General features: G+C 42.9%; 1 protein-coding gene across 1 annotated transcript in view; it reads left to right on the plus strand.

Annotated features, from left to right (window-relative positions):
- Nucleotides 1-9461, plus strand: part of sema3aa (sema domain, immunoglobulin domain (Ig), short basic domain, secreted, (semaphorin) 3Aa) — a 32802-nt gene extending 23341 nt beyond the window's left edge. Inside the window, exons 10-17 of the mRNA XM_008283496.1 lie at nt 1387-1531; nt 2738-2957; nt 3269-3360; nt 3473-3514; nt 3760-3917; nt 5472-5539; nt 5628-5776; nt 8033-9461. Of these exons, the coding sequence (XP_008281718.1) occupies nt 1387-1531; nt 2738-2957; nt 3269-3360; nt 3473-3514; nt 3760-3917; nt 5472-5539; nt 5628-5776; nt 8033-8764 (1606 nt within the window). The 3' untranslated portion in view covers nt 8765-9461. The remainder of the gene's footprint in view (nt 1-1386; nt 1532-2737; nt 2958-3268; nt 3361-3472; nt 3515-3759; nt 3918-5471; nt 5540-5627; nt 5777-8032) is intronic.
- The last annotated feature ends 5059 nt before the right edge of the window (nt 9462-14520 follow it).

Raw genomic sequence — 14520 nt, forward strand, 5'->3', positions numbered from 1 at the left:
TTGCATCACCAGACCCGCATGGCTTTTCTCAGCTTTCTGGAACGCATTCAAAACCCCCGAGAGGTTGGTGGGCGTACACCTACGCACCCACACGTCGGCCCGCACACGCACGCACACACACGTACACTTTAAAATTCAATTATGGGGCATTGAGGAATTACAGTGGTTTAATTGGTTTTCTAAGTGGCCGGTTTTCAGAGATGAATAGAGCAGAGATTCAGAGGAACCGGCTTTTAATATCACTGCTTAATGAGGCACAAAGAAGCTGCCACTGACAGATCAATGTTTGATTGTGCCGCTATGTGTGTGTGTGTGTGTGTGATTGTGTGTTTGTGCCTCTTTCTGGAAGGTGAATTTGCGCGCCTCTCTCCCTCCCTGTGTATCTGCACAAACACATGTTCGCCCTTCTTCTTAAGCACAGATATTGGAGTGTCTTTTCTTGCCCCTGGAGTTAATTGAATTTCTCTGTAATTAACATTTTTAAATGCTAATCCATTCATCTTCCATGCTTTGGTGAGTACTGGCGGCTGTGTGTATGCCAGCCACATCCCTAATTAGTCTGATACAACTTCCCATTGCAGTCAGCAAGACAAAGGACGTCTTGAATCTTATTGAAGCCCTTGGTTCCTGTAAGAGGAGATTTGCTGTCCAAAAGAAAATCTGCCATCTGTAAAAAAAAAAAAAAAAAGTGACACTTGGAAAGTTAATGAATGAACTTGAGATTAGTTTTGAACATTCAACCCAGCAAAAACTAAGAAACAGATCTCTTCATACATGCTTACTGGTGTTCATAGATTGCAAACAGCCAGCTTACATTGTCACAATCTCCACCTAAATATTTTAATAACTCTTGTGGAGTCTTGGAATATTCGCGCGGAACTCCCAAATTCTCCATTCAAGTGAGTCACAGCTCAAATTGCTGTCTTCTGGATGACCCACGACGGAGCATGAATTGAAAGAAAATCCACATCATTTTCCCCTTTTTTTAGCATGATTGATCGCCCTTGCCTGCTTTGGACCTCGTCCGCTCTAGCGAAAGCACAATCCGCCCATCTGGCACGAGCAAACGCTCGCAGAATATTGGAGGGGATTTCAAATATGCTCTGAACCAGGTCTCCTGTTTTGTTGGTGCCGTGCCCAAATTCCTGTCTGTTCTCGAGGGGTTGGAAGCAATCAGAGAGAAGTTCCAATCTGTCATTCCTATACTTAGGTAATGACAACCTTGCTCCTTTCTGTCTTTGTGCGATGAAGGGTCATTTTGTTGTCTTTCGTCAGTATTTCACAGGCTCCTAATCCATGTCTTGTGACCGATCATTTATGAATGTCCTTTGTTTATCTTTCTCATCATTCTTTATGTCACCGTCCTCTTTCTCTCTCCCTCCACAGCAACATATTTAAAGGCTCAGCAGTCTGTATGTATAACATGGCAGACATCAGGAGGGTTTTCCTGGGTCCCTACGCCCACAGAGATGGACCCAACTACCAGTGGGTGCCCTTCCAAGGGAGAGTGCCCTACCCTCGTCCTGGCACTGTGAGTCTTCATTGGCCATTTTACACAAATGCAGTAAATTTATAAGCAATAAAGTCACACTGGCACAGAATACGCACAAGACCACTAACACACATGGATTGCTGCTTTCTATTAGCGGTTAATAGTGTCATGCTACATAAAATCAAACAAATCCGAAAAAAGTTCCCACGTGACTCTCTCAGAATCAGCTGATTTTTTTTAATGTACCATAACTTTAGTATATTAAATGAAGCCATGCAACATTTTTACCTTCATACTATGACAATTTTCCAAGTTACAAGCCCATTAAGTACATATGGGTGGGTCGAAATTTCATGCTTACTTTTTCCAGCATTTCTGAGCTCTCATAACCTCATACGGAAAGCAGATAGTCACATGAAATTTTCCGGGGTGAAAAGCACATCTGTTAAAATCTGCAACCAAAGCAATTTTACATCCATTCCAGGTGTCATCATCCAAAGCCAAAATCCTGTTGTTTTTTTCCGCTAACCAAGTTTGAGCATTAATATCATGGTAACTACACCAGTTTAATATCTGTGGCACAGATTAACAGTAACAAGCATGGCTAGCCCAGATGTTTAATCTGCTTTTTGAGAATTCCCTGGAGAAACAGTGCATTTTGGGTAAGCTTTCATGAATCATAGCACTCTGTGGGATAACTGGTCAGTCAAAACAAGTTGGTCTCATTTTTAAGTTGTTACCAGGCTCATCTTCTAGTCATGATTCTTTCTGTGTCTCAATAATTTTCTGTTTGTTATCAAAACTATGACATGTCTGGTGATGCTTAGTTACAGAAATAATGAACAAAAACAAGATTTTGGCTTAAGATTATAAAACCTGAAGTGGATGTAAAACAGATTTAGTTGCCGTTTTTAAAAGAGCTCAAATGTGTTTTTAATTCCTGAAAGTTTTATGTGTCTGCCTCCTGTGCTTATGAAGATATGAGGGCTTACAAATGCTGGAAAAGTAATGCAAATTTCCATTCACCCCCTATGCACTTCATGGTTCTGTAACTCTGAAAATATTCATAGTATGAAGATAAAATTTTGCAAGGCCCTCATGAAATATACTAAAGTTACTGCACATAAAAAAAAAAACAGTTCATTCAGAGGGAGTCAGGTCAGCGGCACACACTCATTATTCATGGAATGACCCAAAACAGATAAAGAGATTAGAAGAAATAATAAACATATCATATCTCCTCAGTGCCCCAGCAAGACATTTGGAGGTTTTGACTCCACCAAGGACCTTCCCGATGACGTCATCACCTTCGCCAGAGGTCACCCTGCCATGTACAACCCGGTTCACCCGATAGGAGGGCGTCCCATCATGGTGCGGACGGACGTGGACTACCAGTTCTCCCAGCTGGTGGTGGACAGAGTGGAGGCAGAGGACGGCCAGTATGACGTCATGTTCATCGGCACAGGTATGCAGTGGATCCATTGGTCATTTATTTTTAACCTGTTTTATTATAGCAAACTGGTCCTTTTAAAACTTTTTGACATTATTTTGCAAACACAACTGCAGAAATGTAATTGTAGTGAATATTTTAGAATCCTTACCTGCTTCTATACAGTGAAATGCCCAAACATTATATGAAAACGACATATATGTAAAGTATAATTAAGCATGTGCACATGTTTCAACACAGGAGGACTTCCCCCCCTGAATAAACAAAGGTGTTTATGCTTTTTATACAGACCTGCACTTGCTTTATCTCTGCGTGTTGTTTTTCAGATATGGGAACAGTGCTGAAGGTGGTGACGATCCCCAGAGAGAGCTGGCATGACCTAGAGGAGGTTGTGCTGGAGGAGATGACTGTCTTTAGGGTATGACATTGAAAATTGAGTGTTAACAACAAATTATGAAGTTGCTCCCAACAAAAATACTCACATCGTCCATAGACGGGGTGTTAAATGTGGCTGTATTTGTTTTGTACAGGAGCCTACCCCCATTACTGCCATGGAGCTGTCCACCAAGCAGGTAAAAACTTTTCACACATTGTAATTCACCCAAAAAGTTGTTGACAAGGCTACAGGGCCAAGTGAAACAGAAAAAAAAAAAGTGACAAGTTCTGGGCCTTTAAGCAAACGCTGATATCGAAAAACAAGGATATCAAATGTGCCTACTGAGAACTTAACCACCTTCTTTTCGCAAGAACCTGTTCCAAGCGAGCCACACAGGATCGTTTAATTTTTACGTCCTTGCTGTTTTTCTGGCTCCCACAGCAACAGCTGTACCTTGGCTCGGCCCTGGGTGTATCACAGATGTCTTTACACCGTTGCGAGGTGTATGGGAAAGCTTGCGCTGAGTGCTGCCTGGCCAGAGACCCTTACTGCGCCTGGGACGGTGCTGAGTGCTCAAGATACTTTCCTACCGCCAAGAGGTAGGAGTCTGCACACACTAAACACTCCCCCCTTCACCTTTATTTATCCTCCGAGGGTCTGCTCAGCCCGCATTTTCCTTTTCAGCAACATCTTGCCTTTGTATTAACGTCATCGCTTATGGTCACACGTGGGAGTTATCAGTACACCTGCGTTCTGCTGTTGCAGTTGGCTTCAAAACAGTTGGTTTTAAACGTTACGCTCAAGGGCACCCTCATGCACAACCTTCGTGCTAAGACCTCAGACCTCCATTGGCATATTAGCAAGTGCAGTGAATCGGAAAATAACAGATACACAGAACAGGCCAGAACATCCAAACATGGAAGTAATCTGTATATTACACAGGCACAAAATACAGTCATTAAACACACACACAGGCATTCCAAGAGGAACAATCCAGAAACCTGGGTTAGCGCCGCTGCCAGTACAGTTGTTCTGGGTTGTGATTCCATCGTTCCAAAGCCAAGATGCGCACACATGAATGTACATACACGAGCACCCACACACACACTAAATTATAGCCAACAGGAGCTGTCTGACCGCTTCACCCTGCAGCCAGGAGGTATGAACATACACACCCTCAAATTACCCTCCGCTGTATCCAGCAGGATTAGGCTGACCACTAAAGCCCTCACACACACACTCAGTCAGCGCTACACCCCTGCATCTCATTCATCCAGAACTTCTCACACCAGCAGAAGTAGGCCAGTGGGTATACTCCAGCTTGGCAGGGTTACAGAGGAGGTGGCACACCCCATGGTTAAGGCCAGGACCGGCTCCTCTCGGCTCTCTCCTCGACACTGCAAATATTTTCCCTCCCAGAATGAGAACCAGACACCCTGCCCTGCACGTGCTCAGACGGCCAAAAAAGACAGGAATGTTAGGCCAGGAAACGTACCGAGCAGGGACGTGTGTGAGAAAAAGAAAGCGATGAGTGTCCACATAAGTTAGGAAAGGGAGGATGCTGAATGGCTGACCATTGTTTCCTTTTCACCTTTCTACTTTTTCCTCTGGTCCTGCTCTGCTCCCTTCCCTTCCAGCCCCTCACCTCATTTTTGGCTTCACCCCGTTTTGATTTTTGATTTTTTTTGTACTATTTCAAATCAACTAGACGCAGGGGAGACATTCGCAGCTAGTCAGTAAAGCCAGACTATGAAAACACCTTCATCACAGTAAAAAAAAAAAGCCAGATGACACAGTGGACTTTTCAAACAGAGAGGACAAAGAGCACAGCTGCTTGTACGAGATATTTGAAGGGCAAAACAATGCTGTATGTGTTTCATAATGACGGCTCATCAGAAGGCAACGAAGCACGTTGTTTCACTGCTCAGCAGGTTTATGTTTCTTACATTCTGCAAGGGTTTAGTGGTTTTCTTTTTTCATCCATGCGATTTAACAGTGGAGTAAAAGGTTGAATAAATGCCCATTTTCTTAGCCACTTGGTAACATTGCCCCCTAGTGGCTGCAATTAAACAGTACACAGCATGGATGAAGTACTTTACAGAGCATGTGTCCAAGTAAGTTGTCATTTCACTTTCACTGTGGCTTCTTCACAGGCGAACCAGACGACAGGACATCAGAAACGGAGACCCTCTCTCCCAGTGCTCAGACCTTCAGCATCACGGTACCTTAAAGGCTTCACGCAAACACTCATTCTTCTTACCTTTCCCTGCCATTGCACATCTCATTGCGTGCGTTTTCGTCCTTATCAGATGATGCGGATGGACTAGGGGGCAGCGTGGAGGACAGGAGTGTGTTCGGTGTGGAGAACAGCAGCATGTTTCTGGAGTGCAGCCCCAAGTCTCAGAGAGCGCTCATCTACTGGCAGCTGCAGAAGCCCAACGACGACCGCAAGCATGAGGTTTGTACATGTGTGTGTGAAATACATGCACGTACATTTATGGTCAACTGGTGCATAATGGTGTGATTATTATACTGCAAATGAATATGATGCTATCTCGTTCATGTAATTTGATTTGTGCAGACCAAACATCTCTCTGCCCTGGGCTACACCTTCCCTGCTCTATCATCCACTGACCTTTGACTCTTTTAATCTTTAACCCCCATAGACCCAGAAGGGTGAAAACCTCAGGGTGTGGGTGTTTAGATTAACTTTTGACCCGGCATGTAACCGATTACTTTTGCAAGAATTTGTACTGTGGCTGTATTTTTCTAGCTGGGCGTGTTGTTTCAGTGTTGTACCTGCGAGAAAGAGAAATACGATACAAGTTGAGCAATATACCCGTGAGTCTGGAGGCTTATCGATGCAAAACATAGCAGTTTATAATTTTATCTGGAAGGATATTACTATCCCAGTCGCCAGCTTAGGAATTAATCTAAAAAGAATGTGCGCTGCTTCATATTTGATAGGTGACCACAATGATGTTTTTGCTGTTGCTGCTAAAGTTGAGCCAGGTTTTGCTTTTTCTCTGGAAAACTGTGCGTGTTTTTGTGCCAGGTCAGTCATTGTTGACAACTCCGATGATTGATGTAGCTGCATTATTGTAGCTGCAGTTTTTCATACGGTGCCGTTGTCTGCGGTTAAATCCAAACCTCAAGTTTGTCCACTGGGTGTTCAGAAATGTAAAGATGTCCAGTGGAGTTATGTTTACATTTAGCGGTTGCCATCCAAGAGGCCTTCCTTTTAAATACTTCGATTCCGTCCAGTTTTATTTATATAATGCCAATTCACCACATAAGTCATCTCAGGGCACTTAATATAACGGTTTTATATTATAGAGAGAAACCCTGTGAGTCCAATGTTTTTCTTAGAGCAGCTCTTTGCTAACAGCGGGAAGAAATAACAGAAGAACAGTAATAAACCCTCTGTCAGAACCAGGCTCAGGGAGGGCGACCATCTGCCAGACTGGGTGGGTGAGGGGAGCGATGAGAAAGAAAAGGATACCAGGGAGAGACTGCTGCCGTCCACAAAACCCTTCAGGAAGAAGACTTTCACTGCATCTTTGATTGACAACATGGAGTGATGTCAATCGGTTTAGTGGGGCGGAGAAGAAGGAAATGGCTCTTCAGTGACTGCTGGTTAACATAGTAACCGTAGATTTAATGGTCATGCTTCAGTCATAATTTTATTATTAACTAATAAATATGTAAATGAGAGCATCTTTATTGGGAAGTCAGCTGTAGTGTGCTAACCAGGATCTTTCTGTTGTGAAGGTTGCCATCTTCAGTTCATCAGAAGCTGGGAGTGCATGAAGACTTTTGTGTTCACTTTTACAGCCAACGGAACATTTGGTGTGTTAGAGTTAGCAGAGGCAGCTCCAGAAAGCAAATAAACCTGGTAGACTGAGAGGCAGCTGCTTGTTGTGAATGGAAGCAGTGGGCAGTACAAATATTGAGGTCAATGACTTTTGGCTCTACAGTGCTGCCCGTTTATTATCATACCCATGGTCCAGGATGGAGTTATGACTGTATCTGGGATATTCCAATAAGCGGGCTGCAACAATGTGATTCTCTTTGATGTGCCCTAATTAATGTCAGACAGTGTGAATAACTCAGTGAAGCAGATCTCAGGTGAGCAGGTAATTTCCAAACAAACAAACACGTTGCCTTCCGCCGCTGACCAGGGTGTGACAATCTGCCACGCATGACCAACGTTCAGCCCGTAAACCATAACAATCAGCCGACCATGACTTTAAACGGGCAAAAGTTATTCCTGGAATCAATTTTGGGGAATTTCATTATGACAAAAACCGGGATTATGACATTATTCTATAATGATAAACCGGCTGTTTTACTATAGATTATATAGGAAATTATTCAGAACTCCGATATTGTATAATTATAAACAGGATATTGTATAAAGCAGTATGACATTAAGTGGGCAGCACTGTATTAAAACTAGATGAAATCCTCACTGGCTTGTAAAACTAGGAGATTTAGGGGAGCTTGAAGAACAGCACTAGAAAGCATCTTAATATTCTCACAGTTTTTATTTCATACCTACAAGTTTTTACCACACAACACATATCATATAGAACCTTTAAAAATAATGGTAGAATTGGTCAGTTATGAAACCGTGGTCCCGACTCATGGTGCCTGTTAGCTCTACCTGTCTTCTCCTCTTGTTCTAATTTGTTTGTCTTTCTGTCTTTTGCAGATCAAGCTAGACGACAGAGTGCTTCGTACGGACCAGGGTCTGCTGATTCGCAGCCTGGCTCAGTCTGACTCCGGCGTCTATCACTGCCAGGCGGTCGAGCACGGCTTCATCCAGCCCCTGCTGCGCCTCAACCTGCAGGTCATCCCCACCCAGAGGCTGGGCGACATCCTACCTGGACTCCCCGGTGCCGGAGGAGGCGTGGGTCACTCGGCCAAACACAGGGTGTGGTACCGAGACTTCCTCTCTCTCTTGGACCATCCGGAGCTCAACAGCGTGGAGGAGTTTTGCGACAGAGTTTGGAAGAAAGAGCGCAAACAGAAGAGGGTGAAGACGCCCAACGGCAACGGTCAGGGCAAACCTGACAGCGCCGGCAGTTCCAACCCGGTAATACGGCCCAAAGCCTTGGCGCCCAATGCTCAGAAGCAGCAAGCCAGTCCACCACAGAGCCGGCCCTGGCTTCAGGCTGGAGCTCCAACAGCGGAGGAGCCAGCACAGAACCAGAACACCCAGAAAGCTCAATCAAATCTGGGTATACTGAGCAGCCAGGCACCTAAGAACAACCAGAAGACACAAAACGGCCAGAAGGGGCAGGGCGTCCCGGCTGGCTCTCCGGTTGGGGGCGGATCTCGAGCGACGAGCCAGCACGCAAACAAGTGGAGACGGATGCAGGAAAACAAGAAGGGACGCAACAGGAGGACCCATGAGCTGCAGAGACCCCCACGTAGCGTTTGAGAAAAAAAAAAGAAAAGCACAGAGACGAACACATTTAACCAGAGCTACACACACACAAGCACAAACCCATGCATTCACATAAACACACACACAAACACATCCGATAGATTGTGTGTCCGACGTATGATTCAGTGACCTCTTCATAACAGCAGCCAGAACAACAACAACAACAACAAAAAGAAAAAACATACTTTCTAGGTAGAAATACATGAACTGCACACAATAAAACCTTCATTCAGAGACACAAATGCACATAAACCTGTGAAGATGAACAGAGGACTGAAAACTGGAATGCATACTGTAAATGTGTGGCTGGTTGCCTTGGATACTGCCTGGCAGACACTTCAACCTCCTGTACATAAGCTACTAAAATAAGACTGGGACTAAAGTGTTTAGTGAGGTGTTTGTTGGTAAGCAAATGGACTTAATGTGCTGAGAGGACAGTTGTGGCGACATTAATAGATTTATGGAAGCAAAAACTGCAGAACTGCTGCCCGCGTTTGAACCCGAGCATGTGAACTGCGGGCGGGGGACGGATTTTTAAAACGCTTATTTCGAAGAACTCGCTTGAGGAGAAAAAGTAACAACAACCCTTAAAGGAGGAAAGAAAAAAGGGACTCACCTCGACGTGCGCACAGCTTGCACCAGTGGCTCTCATGTTGTTTCAGAAACAGCATCGTTAAGGAGGCGGGGGGGGGGGAGAAAAAAAACTGCAAAGTCATGCCACCGTGCAGACAAAGTGCTTCGTCATCATCACCCTCTCCAAACTGGGAAAAGCATTGTGCATGTTGTTGTCAATCAATGTTTTAATAAGCTAATTATTTTATGGAATTCTAGAGGCTTTTTTTTTTTTTTTTTTTACCCCCTCCCTAAAAAAAAAAAAAAAAAAAAGTTACATTTTTCATTTATATTTACTTTTCCTTTCCAAACCAGTGCTTCTATTTTGGCGGGGGGGCAGGGGAAGAAAAAAATTTGCAGGCAACATAGTAGTCTTCATTGTGCATTAACCCTTCTGCTCCCAAGGACTCTGTGTAAGTTATTGTTGCTTTTTCTGGGATTTATAGGATTTGGGCTCAGATCCCAGCTGTAGGCTATGCTAAAAACCCAGTCTGAAGTAAGACTGCCAGTTGTTTTTTTGTGTACATATATACAACAAACTTAACTCTCTGTGTATATACAGTACATATACAGTACAAGAACACCACTTGATTATTATTTATTGCTCATTGTTTTGTGAAAGGGTTGCATTTATTTTTGATATTATGGTATTTTTTTTTGGCTCATCAGTATATTGGAGAAACAACAACAACAACAAAGAACTTCGATGGACCAACTGGCTGAAATTGTGTCGAGGAATCCCCGTTTATTTGGGGATGGAATTAAAGGGGTTGTGTGTGTTCATTAACCAAATTTTTCGGAAGAGATCCCACCAATGATAAGCACAATTTTGTCTCTTTTGCCTTTCAGATCATTTCATTACGTCTTCCTTTTTCCCCCCAAATCCATCCGACGTGTCTTTTTTTTTTTTTTTCATCCAGTAGCTGTTATATGTAAGATAATTCCCCAAAGTGAAAAACATTAGCTGTGAATCTCTGTAAGAAATAGTGGAGAAAAATGTTAAATCTAGTCTGAGGAGAAGACACATTATACTGCATGTGAATGCTACCTACAGTAAGTGCATCTTTTTTAATCGTCTTTTTACGTGTTTTGTGTGAGAGGTTAAAAATTCCCTTAACGCAAGGTGTGAATTACTTTTGTCCTTTTGCCAAAACAGTGATATGAACAACTCGTGATATTCTGGCCAAAGCTGTTTAAGATCCGAGCTCCTTAATCTTCAACAACGGTACCTCCTGTCTCCCCCCGAATACACGACAAGAGTAAATGTGTCGATGCAATAAATTAGAGCAGATAGTGTTCAACACTCAAAAGTTTGTCTCTCCCTCAGAGTTAGAAATGTGAGAGAGCTGCTGTAACACAGTTCTTCCTGGCATGCATTCAGTTGTCTAAATAAACATCTCCGTTACAAAAAAAAAAGTTGCTTTGTTCTCATTTCTATCTGTGCACGATGTTCTCAGCCTCACTCTGTTGTACGTAAGGCAACTATTATATGTTTGTTCGTCTAATGAGAGAACACAGCCACGTCTGTCTGATTAAATCATTTCATTTCAGCTTTAAAAACCTCAATTTACACGATTCTGCAGCCGTAGCTGATTATGAGATCCCAGAAAAGTTAACAAACAATTCATTTTGGCTACATTCACACTGTGCTCTGTTCTAATTTACAGATTTTTTTTGTTTTGTTGTTCACATTATTTAAAAAAAAAACTGTCAGATGTAAACTGGTCCTGGCACAGAGGCCACTGAAGGTAGCAGCTATGATGTAATTTGTAGATTGACGTGAAGCTGAAGACAGTGAATTTGTCATCGAATGATCAGATGAGAAGAACGAGAGACGGTTTTTAATTCTGGGTTTTTTGGAGTCGATGGCTGCAGCTCCTGGAGGTGTGTGTGGATGCAGAGTCCACACATACAAATGAAGAGTTCATTTGTAAAAACAGATAACTTCACTTTTGTAGATTTTCAGAAAACTAGTTTTTTTGTTGTTTGCTTGAGATAATATCAATCAAACTGAAGTTGAGTGGATTTGACTCAGTAGAAATCCATCCATCCATCATCTATACACCACTTAATCCTCACTAGGGTCGCAAGGGGGCTGGAGGCTATCCCAGCTGACTTAGGGTGAAGGCAGGGGACACCCTGGACAGGTCACCAGTCTCTCAAGGGGCTACACTTAGAGACAGACAACCAAGCACACTCACATTCACACCTACGGACAATTTAGAATCACCAATTAACCTCAACATGTTTTGGATGAACCTGGATAGAACCCATGCTGCACGGGGAGAACATGCAAAATCCATGCAGAAAGATCCCAGGTGTCCTCACCTGGACCTGAACTGGGGACCATCTTGCTGCGAGGCAACAGTGCTAACCACCGAGCCACCTTGCAGCCCGTCTCAGTACAAATAACATGACAAAAATAGAGATAACTTAAATTTGATTGCTATTTGATGGAAAAGTAGGTTTTCTGAACGTTTGTGTAGATGGAGTTGTCTGTTTTTGCAAATGAACTCTTTCAATAAAAACCAGCTTTCCCCTCCTCCATCAGGTAGCTAATTTTTTTCAGTGCACCACACAAACAGACTGAAGTATTCCTTACAATATCGTCCAAACCTTCTGCCTGCTGGGGTTTGATGTCCCCATCCATACTCCCCTCTGTTCCACGTTCACAGAGATGTACCTGCATTGTTTAGCACTCTCCAGCCACTCCTCCTGAATAGAGGCTTGTGTTTCTGTGTCACTTTGCCAGAAAAAAAAAGCAGGATTTTTAGGTGAACATGCAGGCTCCGGCCTCTAGGTGTCACCTTTTGGTTCTTATTGACTTCTTTCAACTGAAGAAAATTGTCAGAGGTAGCATCCTGGAAAGTCTAACTGGATAATTAAAAGTATTGTTATGAATGTTGGATGTTTTCTCAGATTGGAGCGAAGAGCTGTGGGACTGTGACACAAGTAGCTTCATTGAAACAGATTTTATCCAAAATTTCAGGATGTCCAGAGCTACTTTCATTTACACTGAACTCAAATGTAAATGCAGCATGTTGTGTCTGATTAAATCTGTACTTGATAGCATAGAGTCAAAAGTATTTGTTGTTCAAACATCTCTACAACCGAGTGGACGACATGAAACAACCAAGTAAGCGCTGTATTGGAAATGATAATGGGACGGTTCAGAGTGGGGTCGTTGACCAATAATTATAAGTCAGTGATGAGTTCCAGGATGACGTTGTTGGACATCCAGAGCATTTTGTGGCAGATTGTGTCGTACCAACAGTCTGTTCTCATCTTCCTATTGTGATCTGTGGCATTATTTCAGTAATATTGTATTTTAAAGTGGTCAATTAGCCAGAGGATGTCTGTGTTGTGGTTACTCTGTCTGATCACTGTCATCTACAGCCACACCTGACTAGTTTGTAGATAAACTTTCAGATTAACTAAGAATTTGTCACCAGCTAAAAAAACTCAAAAACCTTTTGTTCACATTTGACCAAATTCAGCCCTTCTTCAAACATAACAATAGATAATGATCATTTTAGTGCAAGACAGAAAAAGAAGACAGTTTTTTCCATGCTGCAGTAACAGTCTACAGGTGTGCCTCCAATTAACTCTAATGTTGTCAATTAACCTATCAAAAGCTTCCAAGGCTATGACATCATCATCATCATGTGGGCTTTCTCAAACAGTTTAAAGTAATCTTAGTGTATGTACATTTCTGACTTTGAAGAAAGTAATTTTAAAAAAATTCTAGCAAATAGAAATAATTTTGATAATCCTAGCTGACCTAAAGCAGGAAAAGTTTAGTCTGATTTAATGTCAGATAATGAGGAAAATAAAGGCCACATATCTTTTTATATAGTGTATGTAAACATCTGGTTTGAACTGTATGTTTGTCAGTGTTTCTCCACACAACTCTCCCAGCAGGACACTTGGTTCAAGTACAAAAGTTCCCAGAAACTCTTCAGTCGCACATATGGAAGTGACTAAATGCAGAATAGAAAAGATCAGAATCCATGTGATTTGTGCCTGTTATGAAAATAATAGATCTGATTAGATTACAAGCTTTACGACGCAGTGCAAGACAAGGAAGATGTGTGCAAAGCAAAGTAATAAAGACCTCGCAATAGGACAAAAAGTCTATAAAAGACATTCTCAAAAAGTTAACAATAGGAAATCTAAGTCACATGAAAAAAAAAGTTGGGGATCGCTTTTGCCTTCAGGCTCAGAGGGACGTGAATGTGTGTGTGTTTTTTTTGTGTGTGTGTTTTGAATCATTGCAGTCCATTCAGTAGTTTTGCAGACTTTTCACGCTAAATGTCACGATGCCACTGAACATCTGCACAACATCGACTCACTGACTAAACGATGAGCTGCTTCACATACTTGGAGCGTGGCTGAAATTCCCACAGCGTTCCAGAAACGTTGATTACCTTCACAGAGCTCCCTATTTCTTCGAGTCAAAGCGGCCGTTTATCACAGCGAGCTCTAATCACGACTAAAGGACATTTTGGCAGCTGGAGAAGCACAGGTGGAGCTGATAACGTTAAAGTGAGTGGAGGTGAGCTGGTTTCTGGGGTCCTGGTGTCGTACATCCTGACTCAGCGGAGTGGTTCAGTGGGACACTCAAACATCATTAACTAAATTAGTTCCCCTGTGCTTTTCCTGCAACAGCAAATCCAAATGTCTGCCTCGAGAAAGGCCTTTTCTGGAAACCCAGAGGGCCTCAGGTTCCTGCGCATGTGGGAATTCTGGGAAATAATCATCCTGCAGAAAATGAATCAGACAGAACCTGACTAAAAGTTGGAGTAAGTACAAGCAGGACAGCGTGGAAAAGCTTTTATACAGAGCAGAGTGAAGACATGAAAAGGTATTTATATCAGATTCAGGAGGTTGGAGAGGGAAGGCCGCAGGGCAGAAACAGGAGAGTGCCTGATCAGCAGAATAAGACTAAAGTCATCTCCACACCTCATTGGGAAGCATCAAGCCGTGGTGGCTCAAATGCACAAGAGAAAAAGTTCAAGAATGAACTGGAACATAAAGAGACACGTCGTCCACAAGCCTCAGGTTTGATAAGAAGGATTTGGGAAAGTGCTGCAAGGTGGCGCAGGTGGTTAGCACCGTTACCTCGCAGCAAGAAGGTC

Source organism: Stegastes partitus, unplaced genomic scaffold (genome assembly GCF_000690725.1).
Source record: "Stegastes partitus isolate 25-593 unplaced genomic scaffold, Stegastes_partitus-1.0.2 Scaffold315, whole genome shotgun sequence".
In the NCBI taxonomy this organism is placed as follows: Eukaryota; Metazoa; Chordata; class Actinopteri; family Pomacentridae; genus Stegastes; species Stegastes partitus.